Source organism: Podarcis filfolensis, assembly GCF_964270895.1.
Source record: "Podarcis filfolensis genome assembly, chromosome: 3".
Lineage (NCBI taxonomy): Eukaryota > Metazoa > Chordata > Lepidosauria > Squamata > Lacertidae > Podarcis > Podarcis filfolensis.
The window spans coordinates 108,216,860-108,237,103 of record NC_139606.1 but is presented as its reverse complement, the minus strand read 5'-3'; the positions used below and the strand labels follow the sequence as shown (position 1 = coordinate 108,237,103).

At 42.5% G+C, this 20,244-nt stretch overlaps 1 protein-coding gene and 1 long non-coding RNA gene across 47 annotated transcripts in view; one reads left to right on the top strand and one right to left on the bottom strand.

Moving 5' to 3' along the window:
• Positions 1–20,244, top strand: part of NRXN1 (neurexin 1) — a 986,669-nt gene that overhangs the window by 515,191 nt on the left and 451,234 nt on the right. For all 46 annotated transcript variants that reach the window (XM_083604813.1, XM_083604810.1, XM_083604804.1 and 43 more), the window contains one exon: positions 5,481–5,600. In XM_083604813.1, coding sequence (XP_083460939.1) covers positions 5,481–5,600 — 120 coding nt within the window. The remainder of the gene's footprint in view (positions 1–5,480; positions 5,601–20,244) is intronic.
• The window catches only part of LOC310758956, a 78,683-nt gene that overhangs the window by 1,803 nt on the left and 56,636 nt on the right, over positions 1–20,244 (bottom strand). The gene's annotated exons all lie outside the window — the stretch shown is intronic.

Here is a 20,244-nt window from a genome sequence, read left to right as displayed (position 1 = left end):
CTGTCATAGCCCCTTCAACGTAAAGTAAATATGCATATGCCTCATCATAGGTGCGTTGTAGCATCTTCTCCTCCTGCTGTGTTCTGTTTATTTGCACTGGGATGATGACAGTTTCCTATCTTCCCCGCTGTCATCCATTTCTGCTCTGCTACCGATGCTACTAAGCCAGACCTGTTTTACATTATTAATGAAGGCGGATGCCATTGTGGGAGAAACGTTCGCTGATGGCACAAAACACAAATTGAACCTGAGAACATTAACTTATCTTCTTGAATATAATCGGCAGAGTCTGTTCTTCGCCACCAACAAGCTGATTTGCATGTCTCCGTTTTGTTTGTGTCGTATTTTAATTAATTGTTGTGATAATTAGCTCCCGTGCAGTACTTTACATCATCACGGTGCTTAGATGATAGTTAGTGTATAAATTAGCTAATTGAATTGAGATGCACATTGCTTTCTCTTTTTTTTAGCACAGGTTGTCTGTTTGCATGAGATGTTAAAGTGTTTAGCAGGGTCTCAGGCTAGGTTCAAGGCTTTTTTTAAAAAAAGCTATGCTCCTGTACCTATGTTCTGTTGGCCTGTTTTGTAGCTGTATTCCTACTGCCTAACCTGCAGCATTCAAAGCGACAGCTCAACCCACCAGCCACATATGTTGGCCGACCAGGAGCTTGAAAAATCTCACGGCTTTGCTCTCTGCTGGTGACTACAGAGACATGGAGATTTTCCCAAACCTAGCAGGCTACGGTATGAGTTTGATGGGCTATTTGTGACTTGAAGGCTCATCAACTGCACAAGCTTTCTAAAAACATTTCAGAATAACAAAACTGGCCAAAGTTTCAAAACCTTACACTTCAGTACGAATGTAGAATGAAGGAAGTCCTATTGATTTAATGGGGGATTGTGTAGATGAAAGGTTTATACCCAAAGAAAAACAGAACTGGGTTTGGATCAAGACTGGTGTTTCCCCCCCAAAAAAGAAGCAGTTTAGAGGGCCAGGTCACTTGTGAGGGAAAGGGTCAAATTTCCAGGGAAAGTCAAGGTGCTGTGTTGGGTTAACTTTCCCTCCCTTCCACATCAGCCAAGACCAAAATGGGTTGAATATCCATGGCAGAGGATCCTCACTATCCCAAATTGCATTTGTGAGGGTTTGCATCCCCAGCACATCAGTGCTCTGCTTTAACTTTTCCACATTAAAGCTTTAATCTAACGTTTGAAGGACGTAGCAGAATACATAGGAATTGGGCAATAATGTGCAATTTGGTTTCTGGTTTGAGGCCATCTTAGATTTCTCAACATAGAAACCATCCCCACATTTTAAAAATGTTTTTATTGTATTTACATCCCCACCTTTTTCTCCAAGGAGCTCAGAGTAGTATACACAGTTCTTTTCTCACAACCGCTTTTCACTACCATGTACCTGGCAAGGTTCAAAAGCATGATGTTGATGGGCAGTTGAACATATGTGTTTGGCCCTTCCAAAAGATCAGTTTCCACATTTATTTCCAACATGAGGTGAGGAAAAAGAGTGACATGACTCAGTCCCTCAGTTAAACCCAATAAACTAGCTATTTTGCTATCCCCGAAAAACAAGATTATTTGGATATAGGCGAAGAGACAGAAGCAACCCAATTAATCATACCTCTGTCATATGGATTCTATTGATATAGTAGATTCAGTTTTAAATTAAGAACTGCTTTTCCATATATGAATCTGCCTGGACTCTGAGATCATCATACAAGGCCCTTCTCTGCATGATACCTCCAAAGGAGGGTGGCAATGAGAGAGCAGGCCTTCTTTGTAGTAGCCCCCAGTTTCTAGAATGTTCTCCCCTGAGAGTCCCACTTGACGCTTTGTAATAATGTTGTTTGCCAGGCAAATGCATTTTTGTTCCTGGGGCATTTGGGCAGCACCAATAATACTGCTTATTGTATTGTTAAATCTGTAGATGTATGGGAAATATTTTGTCAGGCTTATGATAAGCATTTTAAAACATATTCCTGATAAAATCTACACACTTGACACCAGCAGTGTGCAGAGTACTTTGTAATGCACAGTAATTTGTGAAAACATAAAATCACAATGACATGGCCAGTTCATGACCCACCAAGCTCATGACACCCCCATGTGTGGAAATTCATGAGAGATTTAAGATATCACTTGATTAAATAAGCTCAAACAGATAAACCCTGAGAAAACCTAAACCAGCCTGTTCCAGATTTTCTCTCTTACGTACGCCTGTTCTTCTTTTACCCCTTTCTAATTTTAATTTGATGATTAACATTGAATAGCAAATGTGTAAATAAATGCATAAATGTACAACATCCAAACACCTAAAGGTAATTTCACTTTATTTTGCAAAGAGTCTAAATAACACTTTCTAATGTTGGTGAGAGAGGGGGCATAAGGTGTTGTACAGTTTAAGTTATTAGATCTTGGCATTAAAATAGCCAGTTAATGATGTAATGGCCAAATCCTTAAATATCACATGTTCTACTTGTCCAAGTTGTTAAAGTAATGGAATACTGGTCAGTGGCTTAGATAATCAGTCCTGTTCGCAACATCCCAAACTGGGATGTTGGGAACATGAGTTTAATATTTTTATCATGTGAACTGCCCTGAGATATTCAAATGAAGGGTAGTAGATTGATTGATTGATTGATTGATTGATTGGCCCATGGAAAGTGTGGCATAGATCAAAATTAGCAATGCGTTACTACTTCTTTCCATGCCTAGCACTTATCTCAGCCACTTTTACTCCCTCATCAGAAAGGCCCCCAAAGCAGATTGAGTTTTGGTGTGGTAAATGGAAAGTAAGAGCAGCTTGCTTTGGGATCCATGTGACAAAACACAGACTACCAATTGTGACTTGGATGCTGATTAAGAGGGAGAGGGGATAGCTGAGTCAGTAGCCAAAGGAGCACCTGAATCTAAGACCTCCAGAAATGAGACCCTAAAACAAAGACACTCAGAGACTGAAGCACCCGTGAGAGACCAGAATCTGCAACCTCAGTGACCCAACATGCCTAACCTGCTCACCACTGCACGCAGTATGGCTGCTGAAGAAGCAACCAAGGGTCAGGCACCAGGATTTGTGGTGTGCCTCTTTAAGAATATATGTGGCATCTAGGAAGGGGCTGGGGCTGGAACTATATAAGGTGGTGGTTAATTAGTATTCAGCATTTGTTGCAGCAAAGTTTGTCTTTCCTGGGAACTGTCCAGGGTACTGAAGGAAATGTCACTGGTCACTTTTGCTTTGTATTCCAGTCCTTGAGCTTTTGAATTGCTGCTCAACCTTTTTCCTGTTGGCCCTCTGCTTATACTGCCCACTTTGGATCACAGCCATGCCTATTTCTGCCTAACTTCCATTGTGGGTTTACCCTTATTAGGCTTCAACAATATGGTGGTGCACTCACACAACTGCTATAGCATTTGCTGATCTTTGTGTAGATCCAGTGAATGCACTGGTTTTCGTTCACCAAGGCATGCTATTCCACCTCTCACTTAAAATAAAAAAAACCAAAACACACACACACACAAACACAACTACCTAGCAACAAGGACTGATTGAGCAACCATGTTAAGGTGCTGTGGTGGTGATGCACCTCCCATCCAGCAGGGGTCAGATGATTCTAAAGGCCAATAGTTTTACATCTGATCCTATAAAGCTGCTGACGACCCTGGCTTGGTTTCAGGCACTTAAATGCTGTGTCTACTTAACTAATTGGATGACTTCCTGGCATACTTCCCAACCGCCAGAGATGACATTACCTAAAATTGGGTATATATTGGGTATATATTGGATTGGGTTGGTAAGTGCCTTCTCATGGACCATTTCATTAAAAGTCACCCAAGGAACCTGCACGCAGGAACATGGAATAGCATCTGACTGGAAAGAGAAATGAATGAAAAATGTAAACCTTCTCTTCCGACCTTGGCCCAGTGCATTGTGGGAGCAATGCAAGTGCATCTGTGACTGAAGAGCAATAAGGGGTTCTTGATGTAAATTTCAGTCCTAATTCTGTCAATTCCAGCAGAAGGCCTAGTGAAGAGGAAGATCGAAGAAGATAATGTGCTAATGACTGAACTGACTGTGTATGAACATGACAAATGGCTAGTCAGGATTAAACCATGCATTCACTTTGCTAATGCATTCACATCTATCGTATAGAAAGGAGTGCTTTTAATTCTCCTTCATTACATGTCATCAGCTCAATTAACCATTATATTTGTAGTAAATGCTGGCAAATTACTGCATTCTCATTTTGGCTTGCCTGGAGATTTATGTCTATTAGTATTAATTTATTTGCATTACATGGACTTTCTTTTCAATTTTAAGAGCAGCATGCACTTTTGTCTCTGAACGGTCTTTCTGTGTTTGCTGCCATTTTGATATTTGCTTACTAACATTTAATATATTTTGCTTTTTTTTATTTTGCTGGCAAAGTTGCATTGATGAAAGCTGATTTGCAAGGTAGATAGCCCTTGTGTATATTAAGCAAGACTGAAACCCATAATACGCATTGGGAGCCATCGGCCACATCTGCACTGGTGTGTGTAATGTTGCATCGGATTTTTCCACTCTTCCTCTTCCAAAAAAAATAATGATGCAGGAACCTTCCTCTTACAGGATATTCTGCACAAAGGCTTTCAGTCTTGTGTCTATCTGTATAGTGATTGCTTTAGTGCTTTGATCATGCCTTTTTCTTTCAATTCTTTTCTTTATTTTTCCCCTAGTGGTCTGGTTTATGATCTCTAGAAATAGAATAGCTTTGTTTCTCACGTGTATGTCACTTTTGAGCATGCTGGTGCGTTAATTGGCGGATCCCTCCCCCCATATATATAATTATAACGTATATATATTTAATAAAATGAGAAACCCTGCATGAGATAATTTGAAGCATGTGCAAAGATACTTGCCAACATTCCTGCTAATAAATCGATACACAATATATAGATTTTTAAATAAATAAAGAAGCCAACCCAAACGTTCCTTGATTTTCTACAGGCATAGCTTTTCATCAAATCATTGCTTGGAGATGGCAGCACTTTTTTCCTCTAAGTTATTTTTAATTTTCTGATTATTATTTAGTTTTAGATTATGTTTCCCACTGTACCTTGCAGAACGCATCATGCTGGACAGAGATAACAAAAGATGTCGCAATGAAATGAAATGTTGCAAAAGCAATGTTTATGACAACTCATTTTGCTTGAGTTAACTCTCTACTTTGGTCATATTTCTGAATGAGCTCATCTCTTCGTGCCCCTCTGTGTTAACAAACCAAAGGCCATATGCCTATTCATAAAAGGTTTTTTATATATTTATAAAAATGCATATGGCCAATCCTGCGATTGGTTCTTTTTCTTGGTTTGCTCTTTTACATGTGAGATGTTGGCAACTACCCTATGTGATCCAATGGAAAATGCAGTCGCAATGAAAGACAAAAGCCCAAGTTTTATTTTTCTGTGTGTATTCTTGTTAGGCCCCAGCACGACATGTCAAGAGGACTCGTGTGCAAACCAAGGAGTCTGCTTGCAGCAATGGGATGGGTTCAGCTGTGACTGTAGCATGACCTCTTTCAGTGGAACGCTGTGTAATGACCGTGAGTACTTTAGAGACTCTCTTTCTATCTGGCTACAAGTCTTAAAGGCTCTGAGGCACTGGGAGCAAGTGTCTGAAATGGTCCATTATTTTAACCTTATATAGTTAATCGAACTGGCAAACTCTGCAAAGATTATTTTCTAAAAAATGTTCAAAGGAAGCAGTGCGTTAGGAATTGCCCACCAGAACGTGACGTGTGGGGAGACTTCGGAAATATGATGCTGGAATTTCCATCTAATGCACATGTTTGAATATTACATGTTATGCATGGAGATATATATATATATATATATATATATATATATATATATATATATTCACTCTCTCTTCTTTTATCTTGGACATTTTTTGGGGGGGTGGAGAGAAATTCTCATCTTCTTAAGATATATTGTAATTTTGTAACATTATATCACGAGGCTTGTAATTACTGTGAAACAGTTGACAACCCTCATTACCTTCCTGCGTCAAGCTGCTTTAGGAGACATGAAATGCTCTGTCAAGTAGTGATAACACAGGGTTTTTACTTTGCTTAAATGTCATCTGAATAAGTGCTGGTATCACTTACCGATCGCATAACCCTGCAGAGATGAGGGATCGCTTTGGGTATTCTGGAAACATCTGAGATGTGCCGTAGGATGATTTGGCCAAAGTACCCACCACTTCTGCACCACATGGTGAAACTCAGTTTGTTAACCCCTGGTGGGAGAGTATCTGAATGGACCATGGTGAGAGGATCATGCTGTTGTTTTGTGATAGAGGCTTCAGGTGGAGAAAGGCTCCATGTGGGAAGCTGACGGTTGTTCCCGTAAACCCAGCTGCAGTTTTTTCTCGACAATTGCAGCCATAGTGATGCCATCAGTGGCCCTGTCTGTATTGCTCAGTGCTCACAAATTTTCCCTTTCATGCGGTGTACCAGTATATGCAACCACATGGGGAGCTGAGGAAGTGTGAACTTGTCTGAATGTTTGAATAAGCTCGTGAAAACTGATCTGTGTCGTCTTTACTTAAAATTGCTCTCTTGTCTTTGTAAAGTGCAGGCATCTCTAAGTGCAGTTTAAACCCCTTTTTGCCTGAAAGGGATGATATAACAGCTCTGCCTAAAATTTATTCCCACATTATTAAGACGAAACTGAGTGAATTGGGAAGGAGGCTTCGAAAGAAAACCACATAGGCTTCTATAGTTTTCTGTTTGGTTCATTTGTCTTTCAAATTCACTTCATTATCCTCTATGCTGGTTTTGCATTAGTCAGAGAAAATCCAGGTTGCAAATATTATTATTATTTATAAGTATGAAGAGTGATTTGTGTTTTTTGTTTTGCTTGGCATTTGTCTGATTGTAGAGTATATTTTATTGCAAAGTGATTTCAGGTGAGTTTCACTGGTATGACGCTGGAGCACATTTGGTGTAGTAGTTTGGATCCTTACAGATTTCTGATACGGAATTCACAAGATAGCTGCTCAGAGTTTTGAATTGCATATTCCACTTTAAAAATAACCTATGGAAAAAAGGATAAGGGACCTGTGACCCTTCTAATGTTGTTGGATTCCAACTCCCATTGGCCACAGCTAACATAGCCAATAGTCTGGAGTGATGGGAGTTGAAATTCACTAACATTTGGAGGGCCAGAGCTTCCCTGACCCTGCTGTAGAAGCAGCTTAGCATAGGTGTTAAGAACTACATTGACTTAAGCTATACTTCAGCAGCCACCTGAAAGGATGGCAAATACCAGTTGTCAGCCTAGCTTCTTAAGGCTGCAATCCTATGCACACATACACTAGAGTAAACCCAGATGAACCCTGAGGCATTTACTTCTGCATTAAAATATTCAGGGTTGTACTGTTGGTGTGGACCTCTAATCATCTCATGAAGCAGGTTTGGGTTCTTTTTCTTCTCTGCTTTAGCAGTGCCAACACACCATTTGGCATTTCCCAGGAGTTGAGAATTACCCTGAGGTCTCACTGCTTCATGACATTAGCATTTTGTTTTGCATCCATTACCAGTTTACCAATATGATCTTTCACATGTTGTGAAATTTGTACACCAAAAACTGTAGAAAAATCCAGCGATTTCACTGGATTGGAGTGAGTGACTGCTAAAAGCATATTTCTGGGAATTAACAGGACAAAGGAGACTGGTGGTGTTTTAAGATGGAGCTCTGGTTAAAAAAGCAAACTTATTCCATAGAGAAATCCTGTGTATTTTTCTATGGATCACAAGAAACCTTGCCTGATTGTTTATCTCTGTTTACGCCCCAACAAACTGAGCTTAAGAGAGCTCATCAAACTTGCACAAATTACCGTACTCAGGTTGGTGTTTTCACTGTGTCAACCAATGTGACCTCAATTCATGGAGACTTGGCATTTATGTCACCTCTAGCTTTCGTTTGATTCCTCCCTCTGAGATTTGGATTATTTCTGCCCTTAATTTCCATTGCAGAGAACACAGGCAAAAACTGTGAACATGAACAATGTTAATGTAGTGGTTGAGAGATATCTGTGCTGAGATTACACACACACTTATATATCTGATTCCTGCGGTGCTGCAGATTAAAAAAAAATGCTAAAAGACTGGGAGCAGTTTATGAAAGATGATAACCTACTTATTTCATAAAAATAATTATTGTAGTTAAGAAGTAGCCGCTCAGCATCCAGATTGCTGGCATTTGTCTCAAAGTGATAGTCTTTCACAAAGCCAGCGTTTTGCCTGGCATAGGCCTACATGAAATAATGTGTGAGGCCAACTCAACAGTGTTTTGAATTTTGCAGTTCAGATTGACTGCCAAAATTCTGTGGCATATCAATCTGCTGATTTGAACATTGGTTGATTCTGACAATATGACTCAATATGATTAGTTGGTCACTTTAATTTAAGAGCCCAAGTGCTTCCATAGATGCATGCTTTTCTTGTGGTCACACTGCATCATGGGCTTTGTAATTACATTGCTTCAAGGGTTAAAATATATAAGATAATGAAAATGCTTCAGTCCACAAAGGAGTAAGTGCAAATTGTTAAAAACTAAAACACTGAAATATTGTGCAAAGACTTGTGTGGAAACATAACATTGGTTCACATATGCATGTGAAGACTGGTTGAAAATGTGTTTTCTTTTGGCATAAAATATTAGAGTCAGAATAAGACATAAGCATGAAGCTAAACCCTAATGCCATGTTTGCACATCCCAGTGGCTTGTATAAGGATCTCTTTTGTTTTATGTGTTGATGGCATTTTCAGTGTGGGTTCTCCTCTTGTGGAGAGCAGACACAACAGTGGCCGAAGCTTTCGTATCTTAACAACAAGGCTTGAGAATCCTTGTTTCGTGAAGTGGGCCCTGGACACTTTTTTCTGAGAAGTTCTGCTCACCACCTATCAAAGTCCTTTGCAAAGAAAAACCACTTCAAAACACTGCTTCCTTGTGATAAAATAGTGACCGCTCCACCTTGCAAACTGCAGCTGACCCAAAACATGGGGCTTACTAGAAAGAGGATGGTGGTAATCGAGGGGAAAAAACTCCATTCATGAACACCAGATAGCTTTCCTCCATAGAGCACCAACAAGGCCATCATTGTAATGGTCAAAAATGCACCCAGAGTGATGCAGTTTATCCTGACATCCTTGGTAACCTGTCCATGGAGACCACCTGCTGACACCAAGCCTGATTCACCAGTAAACTTGTTAACCTTGATAATTGCAAAGACCAGGCATGTCCTACTTCCCATTCTTTGCAAGGGAAACAATGCAAGATTGTTTTGGCCTCAGATGGCACAGAGGTTGCCTTTTCTTTTCTCTGATGATAATAAGGCACTTGTAGATGCAGGGCTGCAATTTTTACGAGGTGTGACATAATAGAAGGTGTTATATTGTTCAGTACAAAGACAACTGGTAGGGGGAAAATGTTCCCGAGAACGGGGATTATATAGGAAACTCTGCAAAAAGGACACTTAATGATTACTCTTACAAATGGATGGCTGTTCTGACTTCTCTGAACTAGGGGGAAAAAACTTTAGGAACATCCTAAGTATTAGTAACAGCAGGTTTTTTGGTAGTTTGAGCTGTTCTCCCGCCAAAGCAGCCAGCTTTTCTGTAAGCACAGGGTTGAAAAATGATCCTGACCCAAAATTAGAGCCTCTGTATCAAATGTTCCTCTCTACTCTTCCCAACGCCAAGGTTCCTAGATGTTGTTATATCCAGAAACATAGTGTCTTATTTGTAACATTCAAGATGTGTTCACGTACAATGAATGTACTGTACAGTCAGTGTACACAAATAGTTGAAACTACGCAAATCAGCAGCTACGCACTCTTTTACATGATCACCTGCAGATGTGCAGAAATAGCTAGTACCTGTGTCCAGTGTAATGTGTGAACAAGCCCAAAGTTTTGTCACCATGGCATGGAAAGTGATAACTGTTGTTAAAGCGGTCACTTCCTACGAAGGTTCAGTCTTGTGTGCAAGATTGTGGTGCAGCCTCTTTGCTTTCTCCTGTCATTAGAACATCTAGGGCCAAACTAGAGGAGGTATGGGAGACCTGTGGAGAATATGTCTCAAAAAAATGGAAGCTACTCTCCTGCGTGAAGAAGAAATCCCTAATAATAATAATAATAATAATAATAATAATAATTTACTATTTATATCCTGCCCATCTGGCTGGGTTTCCCCAGCCACTCTGGGCAGCTCCCAATCAAATATTAAAAACACAAACATTGAAAACTCTAAACAGGGCTGCCTTCAGATGTCTTCTAACAGTAGGATAGTTGCTTATTTCCTTGACATCTGATGGGAGGGAGTTCCACAGGGTGGGCACCACTACTGAGAAGGCCCTCTGCCTGGCTCCCTGTAACCTCACTTCTCACAGTGAGGGAACTGCCAGAAGGCCCTTGACACTGGATCTCAGTGTCCAGGCTGAACTATGGGGGTGGAGACGCTCCTTCAGGTATACATGACTGAGGCCATTTAGAGCTTTAAAGGTCAGCACCAACACTTTGAATTGTGCTTGGAATTGCCTTCCATTTGAAAAGAAAGCTCTCTAGATCTCACCAAATGGGCCACACCCAGACTAAGTTGCTTCTGCTTAGTTCCAATGAAATTAATGGGACTGCTTCTGCCATTATGAATTTTTGTATCTAGCATAGCCTTACTTCATCGCAATGTGCTTAAATTTAACATGGTGCAAATAAGGAGTTTTGGTGGGAGTTGGTAATGTGATGGTCTTTTCTTTGAATCCATCCTCTGGCAGATATTACAGTGCACTGTTTTCTTGCGCATGATGAGCTTGTGGTTCGTCATACATCCAGCTCCTTTCCCTGATATGTTCCTAAAGAATGACAAGAATCAGTAGTGCACCTGACAGAACATGTCCTTGGAATTCAGTTACATAACTGCAGCCATGACTCTCACCTACTTCATATTTTCCCCTAACGAAGCCATCTGACAGAGACAGCTCCAACATATGCATGAAATCTTTGTGTGAGGAGTATCAGACTGCATCCATAGAAACTGTTGCATGTGCAGAAGCTGATTTGCCTAGCCAATTCCTCCTCTAATTGTGCATCTCACTTGCTTGCGCAAGGGCATGCATTACAGAATTGTGAGTTCTTTTATCGTCTTGGGCACATAGCCTTCTGGGGCATACACTCTGCTTTCAGTTGCCCCTTCTACATTCATATTACAAAGCCTCTTCAGTCGTTCACCTCTCACACAGTCAGAATAATGTGAGGGGGAGTGTGAGGTGTTGGCCATTAATGAGAACCCTCCCTCCCGCCATGCATTGGGGGCTGAATGCCTGAAGCAGGGGAGTCTCCTTTACTCATATCTTTGCAAAATTTTGAATCCTGCATAATCAAGGTTCTAAGGCATGCGGCGAACCCATGGGGGCAGGGGTAACATACAGGTGGATTAGACAAAGTCATGAATGAAAGAGAGGACTATTGATGGCTGCTAGCCATGTGTCATGGTCCAAGTCAAAGTCCCGGCTGAGGACGTCAGGACCAGGGGCAATATGACAGGGTGGGAGCAGGAACAGAGTCCGGAAGTCAGGAAGCCAGGAGTCCAAGGGTCAGAGAGCCGGGAGTCAAGAAGCCATGGGGTCCGAGGGTCAGGAAGCAAGGAGACACGAAGTCAAGGGTCTGAGGATCAAGAAGCAAGGTGTCAAGGAGCCAAACACAGCAAGGCAGGAAACGTGTTGCTGTGGCCCAAAGCTGAAGGGAAATGCTGACCTTATATCCCTTCCCAGCTCTTGCCACCAGGTGCTGTGAGTTACCAATCGGCCTCACCTGTGCGGCTGTGCCTTGCCTCTTCAGCTCAGGAGGGTTGGAGAACCAGAACAGAGTCCATTGTGCATGTGGAAATCCTTGCGCTGACAGAACAAGTTAGTTGGCTGCCACATAGTGGGGTGAAATCCTTCATTCAGCTTATAGATGTACAGAGCAGTCTACAGGGAAACTGCACAAACTCCCTTAAAATGAATTTTCAGGGTCAAGGCTTACCCTGGGATAGGTTAAGGAAGGATAATAAAGGAAAGAGTGCCTTTGGGTATCTCAGAACGTATTTCATTCATTACTGAGTGAAGTGTAACTAGTCAACACAAATCTAGATGGGAAGGCTTTCTGTTTAGAGAACCTGATCGTAGGCAGGTTTGGACCTCCACATCTCTCCAGGGAACAAACCATAGCTCAGCAGCAGTGTGCATGCCGTGCATTCAAAGGGACACAGGTTGAATCCCTGGCACCAAAAGGGGGTTGTTATTGTTGTTGTTGTTGTGCTGCTATTTTTTTCACAAAATGTGGACTAAAGTGACTTGCGAAGTGAGTGGCTAGCAGGACATAGGAAAACCTCTGTCAGTCAGATTAGACGATACCAAGCTGAAGAGGCAAACAGATTGAGGTGGTATAATACAGCTTATAGAATCATAGAATCATAGAATCATAGAGTTGGAAGAGACCACAAGGGCCATCGAGTCCAACCCCCTGCCAAGCAGGAAACACCATCAGAGCACTCCTGACATATGGTTGTCAAGCCTCTGCTTAAAGACCTCCAAAGAGGGAGACTCCACCACACTCCTTGGTAGCAAATTCCACTGTCGAACAGCTCTTACTGTCTGGAAGTTCTTCCTAATGTTTAGGTGGAATCTTCTTTGTAGTTGGGATCCATTGCTCCGTGTCTGCTTCTCTGGAGCAGCAGAAAACAACCTTTCACCCTCCTCTATGTGACATCCTTTTATATATTTGAACATGGCTATCATATCACCCCTTAACCTCCTCTTCTCCAGGCTAAACATGCCCAGCTCCCTTAGCCGTTCCTCATAAGGCATTGTTTCCAGGCCTTTGACCATTTTGGTTGCCCTCCTCTGGACACGTTCCAGTTTGTCAGTGTCCTTCTTGAACTGTGGTGCCCAGAACTGGACACAGTACTCCAGGTGAGGTCTGACCAGAGCAGAATACAGTGGCACTATTACTTCCCTTGATCTAGATGCTATACTCCTATTGATGCAGCCCAGAATTACATTGGCTTTTTTAGCTGCCGCGTCACACTGTTGGCTCATGTCAAGTTTGTGGTCAACCAAGACTCCTAGATCCTTTTCACATGTACTGCTCTCAAGCCAGGTGTCACCCATCTTGTATTTGTGCCTCTCGTTTTTTTTTGCCCAAATGCAATACTTTACATTTCTCCCTGTTAAAATTCATCTTGTTTGTTTTGGCCCAGTTCTCTAATCTGTCAAGGTCGTTTTGAAGTGTGATCCTGTCCTCTGGGGTGTTAGCCACCCCTCCCAGTTTGGTGTCATCTGCAAATTTGATCAGGATGCCCTTGAGGCCATCATCTAAGTCATTGATAAAGATGTTGAATAAGACCGGGCCCAAGATAGAGCCCTGTGGCACCCCACTAGTCACTCTTCTCCAGGATGAAGAGGAACCATTGATGAGCACCCTTTGGGTTCGGTCAGTCAGCCAGTTACAAATCCACTGAGTGGTAGCATAGTCAAGACCGCATTTTACCAGCTTCTTTACAAGAATATCATGGGGCACCTTGTCAAATGCCTTGCTGAAATCAAGGTAGGCTACATCCACTGCGTTCCCTTCATCTGCCAGGCTTGTAATTCTGTCAAAAAACGAGATCATGACTTATTTTTCAGAAATCCATGCTGACTATTGGTGATCACAGCATTCCTTTCTAGGTGCTCACAGACTGTTTGCTTAATGATCTGCTCCAGAATCTTCCCTGGTATTGATGTCAGACTGACTGGGCGGTAATTATTTGGGTCCTCTCTTTTCCCCTTTTTGAAAATAGGGACAACATTTGCCCTCCTCCAGTCTGCCGGGACTTCGCCTGTTCTCCAGGAATTCTCAAAGATGACTGCCAGTGGTTCTGAGATCACATCTGCCAGTTCTTTTAATACTCTTGGATGCAGTTCATCTGGCCCTGGAGACTTGAATACATCTAGACTAGCCAAGTATTCTTGTACTATCTCCTTAGTTATTCTGGGCTGTGTTTCCTCTGCTGAATCATTTGCTCCAAATTCTTCAGGTCGGGCATTGTTTTCTTTATCGGAGAAGACTGAGGCAAAGAAGGCATTGAGGAGTTCAGCCCTTTCTGTGTCCCCTGTTTGCATTTCACCATCTTCTCCTCTGAGTGACCCCACTGTTTCTTTGTTCTTCCTTTTGCTATGAACATACCCATAAAAGCCTTTTTTGTTGCTTTTAACCTCTCTAGCAAGCCTGAGTTCATTCTGTGCTTTAGCTTTTCTGACTTTGTGTCTACACGTGCTGGCTATTTGTTTGAATTCCTCTTTGGTGGTTTCCCTCCTTTTCCATTTTTTGTACACATCCTTTTTTAATCTTAACTCAGTTAAAAGTTCTTTAGATAGCCACCCTGGCTTCTTTAGGTACCTTCTATGTTTCCGTCTCATTGGTATTGCCTGAAGTTGTGCTTTTACTATCTCCCTCTTAACAAACTCCCAGCCATCATGAACTCCCTTTCCTTTTAGTACTACTGTCCATGGGATCTCACCCAGCACTTCCCTAAGTTTTATGAAGTCGGCTTTCTTAAAGTCAAGAAATTGAGTCCTAGTATGCTTGGCTGCTCCTTTCCGCTGTATAGTAAACTTCAGAAGAGCATGATCACTCGCGCCTAATGATCCTTCCACTTCTACCCCACTAACCAGGTCATCAACATTGGTTAGGACCAGATCTAAAATGGCTGTTCCTCTTGTTGCTTCTCCCACTTTCTGGACAATGAAGTTGTCTGCAAGGCCAGTGAGGAATCTGTTTGACCTTATGCTCTTGGCTGAGTTTGACATCCAACAAATATCCGGGTAATTGAAGTCCCCCATTACTACTATCTCCCTTCCTTTTGCATGCTTGGCCATCTGTTCCAGGAAGGCATCATCTATGTCCTCCATTTGGCTTGGGGATCTATAGTAAACTCCCACAATGAGGTCACTGTTATTCTTCTCTCCCTTAATTTTGACCCAAATGCTCTCACTTTGGCTTTGAGGCTTTGAGGTTCTAAATCTTGGATCTCTTCACAGGTATACACATCCCTGACATATAACACCACTCCTCCTTTCTTGTCTGGTCTGTTTCTCTGAAATAGATTGTATCCCACCATTATTACATTCCAATCAAATGCCTGGAAACGATGCCTTATGAGGAACGGCTAAGGGAGCTGGGCATGTTTAGCCTGGAGAAGAGGAGGTTAAGGGGTGATATGATAGCCATGTTCAAATATATAAAAGGAAGTCACATAGAGGAGGGAGAAAGGTTGTTTTCTGCTGCTCCAGAGAAGCGGACACGGAGCAATGGATCCAAACTACAAGAAAGAAGATTCCACCTAAACATTAGGAAGAACTTCCTGACAGTAAGAGCTGTTCGACGGTGGAATTTGCTGCCAAGGAGTGTGGTGGAGTCTCCTTCTTTGGAGGTCTTTAAGCAGAGGCTTGACAACCATATGTCAGGAGTGCTCTGATGGTGTTTCCTGCTTGGCAGGGGGTTGGACTCGATGGCCCTTGTGGTCTCTTCCAACTCTATGATTCTATGATTCTATGATTCTATGACTTATCCCACCAGGTTTCAGTGATGCCTATTATGTCATATTTAGTTTGCTGTACCAAGAGCTCAAGCTCATCTTGTTTATTTCCCACTCTTCTCTTAGGCATTATTTAGCTAGCATTCATTTCCATCTCTCTCTGATTGGTGTTTCTTTCAGTAATGATTTTTTTTTATTTATCAAATGATCCTACACACAGTCCCTCCCTAAGTGTTCTTGAAGGGCATTTGTGTCTGATGTGCATCTAGTCTCAGTGGAGCTTTATGATTTGTGAAGCTCCAGATTGGCAAGAATAGCTTTGCAGTAATTGTGGTGGTTTCTCAAGAGGCAGTAATTATGTAACTGGAATCGTGGGCCAGGCTTCGGAGTGAGTGCTCTATTGCACCAAACTGGTAAAAGGAAAAAGACTGTTGGAAAAAACAAACCATTTTCTCTCATCCTCTGCAGGGAATCATAAGAATGATTAAAGTGGACTTGGGGTCTTATTATGGTTTACTTTTTTGTTTTTAAATCATGACACACTCAGACCTACTGCACACAGAGTATGTGTGAGGAATCGAAAATAAAAATAAAAATAAAAAACCTTTCCATTACATATCTGGAGAGAACAAATTCCCAAATCTTTATGAAGATTATTTTGGTGGTTCTGTCCTGATTTAGACGTTGTGTGGCTTATCACATCCCAGCCTTTTCAGAGGCCCTGCAGGCAGTGGTGTAGCATGGGGAGCAGAGGGACAGTGGCCTGAGACACAAATGTCTGAGAGGGATGAAAGCAGTTGCTCTCACGATAGGCTCCCTCATCAAGGCCATGTGGCTGAGCTCCTGCCATCTTCCAAAGCTGGGGGGGAAGCAAGCTGTGCCTGAGCCAGGCCTTTGAGGCTGGGGTGAGTTCCTCCATCCCTGTTCTGCAGGCCACTTGGGGCACAAGCACTTACCCTGGCCCGGGTGCCAGCCACCCACCCTATGCCACTGCCTGTAGGGATCCATTTAAGCTTAGATCTGGTGTCCTACAGGGACTGACCAGATGCCCCCAGGGAAGTGTGGTATAGAGGTAGCAGCCCTCCTTTAAAGTTGCCTTTCAGCACCTGTTTGATTGTCCATGGCAACCCTGCATCTGAGGGCCACTCTGGATGTGTGCCTTGTAGTTCACCATTGCACAGCCTTTAAAAAAATAAAAAATAGAATTGCTGGCATGTTCTACAAGCTGCAAGTAGGGAGACTGCTGTTGCACCCGGGGCTTCCCATAGGCATATGGCTGGACACTGTGAGAATAGATAACTTATTTCCCCCTCCTTTGTCATCTCCCCCATCCTTTTAATTTAAAAACAATTTAGTTTTCCCAAGGGAGGGTCCTCTAGGACCTTCTAAATCTTCTTGGGGGCCATTTTGGACACCTTCTCCATTTCTGTGATAACCATTTTGCAATAGGGTGCGCAGAGTTGTACACTGTGGCCACACAACACAGATCTTTTTTTTTATAAAGGTGTTCTATGATGCAGGTCACTTTATTTTCAATCCCTTTCCTAATAAATCCTAGTATGGAATTTGCTAAAATACTTTTTTTCACTGTGATTGCAAACCAGGTAGAGAAAGCTTTTGCCATTTCTCTTTCTTGACTTGAATAACTTTCTTCTCCCCTTGTGGCAGAATAAACAACCTTAAATTCCAGGCCTGTGCTCCATACCTGCCCTTCATCGAAGTTAGTTCTATTGACACGCTTGAGATGAATATTCTATTTGTCTCGATCTTTTGCCATTTGTCATTTCCTTGGGAATAAAAATATCACTTCTTTGCATCGTAAATTTTACTCCCTGGATCTGTTCATCTTTTACATTTTCTTTCTTTTTATTTTCTTTTTGGGGGGAAAGAGAGAGAGAGAAGAGTAGAAAAAGGAGGATGACACATTTAATAGCCCTCTTTCTATAAATCCCTAAGGGAGAGAGGCTTTATGGCAGAAAAAATATATATTCAAAATGATAGTATCTCCATAATTGAATGTGCTACCAGGAATAATGGAGAAGCAGCAGAAGAAAAATGTTTTGGCTTTGCTCAATCAGTAGTGGTGTGGCAGATCAAATCCAGATAGTTTGCACTTCAAATTCGTAAGCAATTTTAATTTCTGTGCCAATGAATCCTAGCCATTTTGCCTACCAGTTACACGAAAGAGCTTTAAGATAGTAAGCATAATTCCATTTCTTTTTCCACCCCGCCACACCATGATTGTATCCTAAAGCCTTTCTCCTCCTGACGGCCCTGACTCACTGCTGAAACCTACTATTAGTACAGATATTTAATTTGAGCTACTTAATGTAGCTTTGCTGGGATAACCAGCCTTCTCTAAAAAAAATAATGTTTCCTTTGCAAACTCGACAAATACACAGGGCTGAGGGACAAGATTTTCAGGCAAGATTAGCCTTTCTTCCTGCAAGACATGCAGTATGTCAGACAACAGAGTGGGTGACAGAGTCTATCAATGCTTCTACCAATTACTGGAGCACAAATTCGCGGCAGCACATTTGCCTAATCTGTGTATAGCACTGTTGATCCAATTCGCCGGGAACTGGTTTAAGATGCGATCTGGTGCGCACTTTCTTTCTTGTGCTCAAACCCCACTGGATTCATTTGGACTTACTTTGGAGTAGCTGTTATCCATTTGCATCCCAGGGTGGGCAACAAAATAACCCCATAAAAATACATGCCCCGTACAATAAGTATTAAAACAATAAAGCATCATATAAAAATAAATTACAGTCATAAACAAATTTGGTGGAGCAGCAGCAATATACCAACTGTTGGCCTCCAAATAATATTTACCGTAAAAAGCCTGAAGCACAAAAACAAGCAGAACAGCAGCATCGTGGGAAGTGTTCCCTGTTCAGTTCTCCATTAATTCTGTGTCCTGTGATCAGTACTCAAGGGGGTGTCCAGCAGGGAGACAGCAGTGGGGGTGGAGCTGCTTCCTGCGCTTGTGTTTCAGACCACAACTGTTTATTTTTCAGGCATACTTGGGATGCCCCGTACTCCGTTGCATAATCCACTCTCGCATTTTCCTCTAAGATTTTGTGGCATGCAACCAAGTTAATAATAACAATAAATAATAAATTTTATTTATATCCTGTCCTCCCCAGCCGAAGCCGGGCTCAGGGCGGCTAACAACAATAAAATAGTACAACATTCTAAAATCATTTCATTCTAAAATTAATTCAAATCAAATTGATGGCAACCATTGGGCTAGAGTTCTGTGAAGATTGCCAAAGGAGGGAGTCTGGCTGTGCCCTGACCAAAGGCCTGGTGCAACAGTTCTGCCTTGCAGGCCCTGTGGAAAGATGTCAAGTCCCGCAGGGCCCTAGTCTCTTGTGACAGAGCGTTCCACCAGATCGGGGCCACAGCTGAAAAAGCCCTGGCTCTGGTTGAGGCCAGCCTAACCTCTCTGTGGCCTGGGACCTTCAAGATGTTTTTGTTTGAAGACCGTAAGTTCCTCTGTGGGACATACCAGGAGAGGCGGTCCCATAGGTACGAGGGTACTAGGCCGTATAGGGCTTTAAAGGTTAAAACCAGCACCTTAAACCTAATCCTGTACTCCACCGGGAGCCAGTGCAGCTGGTATAGCACCGGGTGAATGTGATCTCGCAGTGAGGACCCCGTAAGGAGTCTCGCCGCGGCATTCTGCACCCGCTGGAGTTTCTGGGTCAGTCTCAAGGGCAGCCCCACGTACAGTGAGTTACAATAATCCAGTCTGGAGGTGACCGTCGCATGGATCACAGTGGCTAGGTCAGGGCAAGAGAGATAAGGAGCCAACTGCTTAGCTTGGCGGAGATGAAAAAATGCCGCCTTTGTTATAGCTGCAATCTGCGCCTCCATGGAAAGGGAGGTGTCGAAGATTATACCCAAACTCTTAACGGACGGTGCTGGCACTAATTGCACCCCCGCAAGAGATGGGAGTTGAGTTCCTCCTGCTTCGCATTTCTGTGTGGAACTAATGTTTTCACCAAGGAACCCTATACACAACCTTGTGACAGTCAGGATCGACAATACTGAAGGAGATGGACCAATATCATGACCTGGTGTAAGGAAACTTCTTGTGCAAGTGACCTATAAGCAAAGAGAGGTCTCCAGTGCTGCCTTAGAGCATAGCTGTCAACGTTTCCCTTTTTTAAGGGAAATTCCCTTATTCTGAATAGGATTCCTCATAAGAAAAGGGAAAAGTTGACAGCTATGCCTCAGAGACATCAGAAAGCTATCATCTGCACATATCTTTCTGCATCATTTTTTTACCCCCTCGCATAGAAAGCTGCTGCCGTGACCATATTCTGCCCCTGCTTTTGTTTTCTTGTCGGTAGAAGAAGTGTATTGATTGCTTTGAGCGAAACCATATAGAAATCCCAGGCTGGGATTTCATGCTAGCCTGCTCAGGTTAGGCACCTTGCCTTCTCATGCAGGGTTCATCTAAGCTGTTGGGTTAGGCTGACCGGGCAGGGTGTGTGTGTGTATCTGTGTTTCTGAGCCAGTTAAAAGATACCATGGTGAAAGTTCACTCATTTGGAACATGGGAGAAAGAGCCTGGCTTTGGATGGACTGTCCTGGGGGTGGGGGTGTGCTCCTGTGC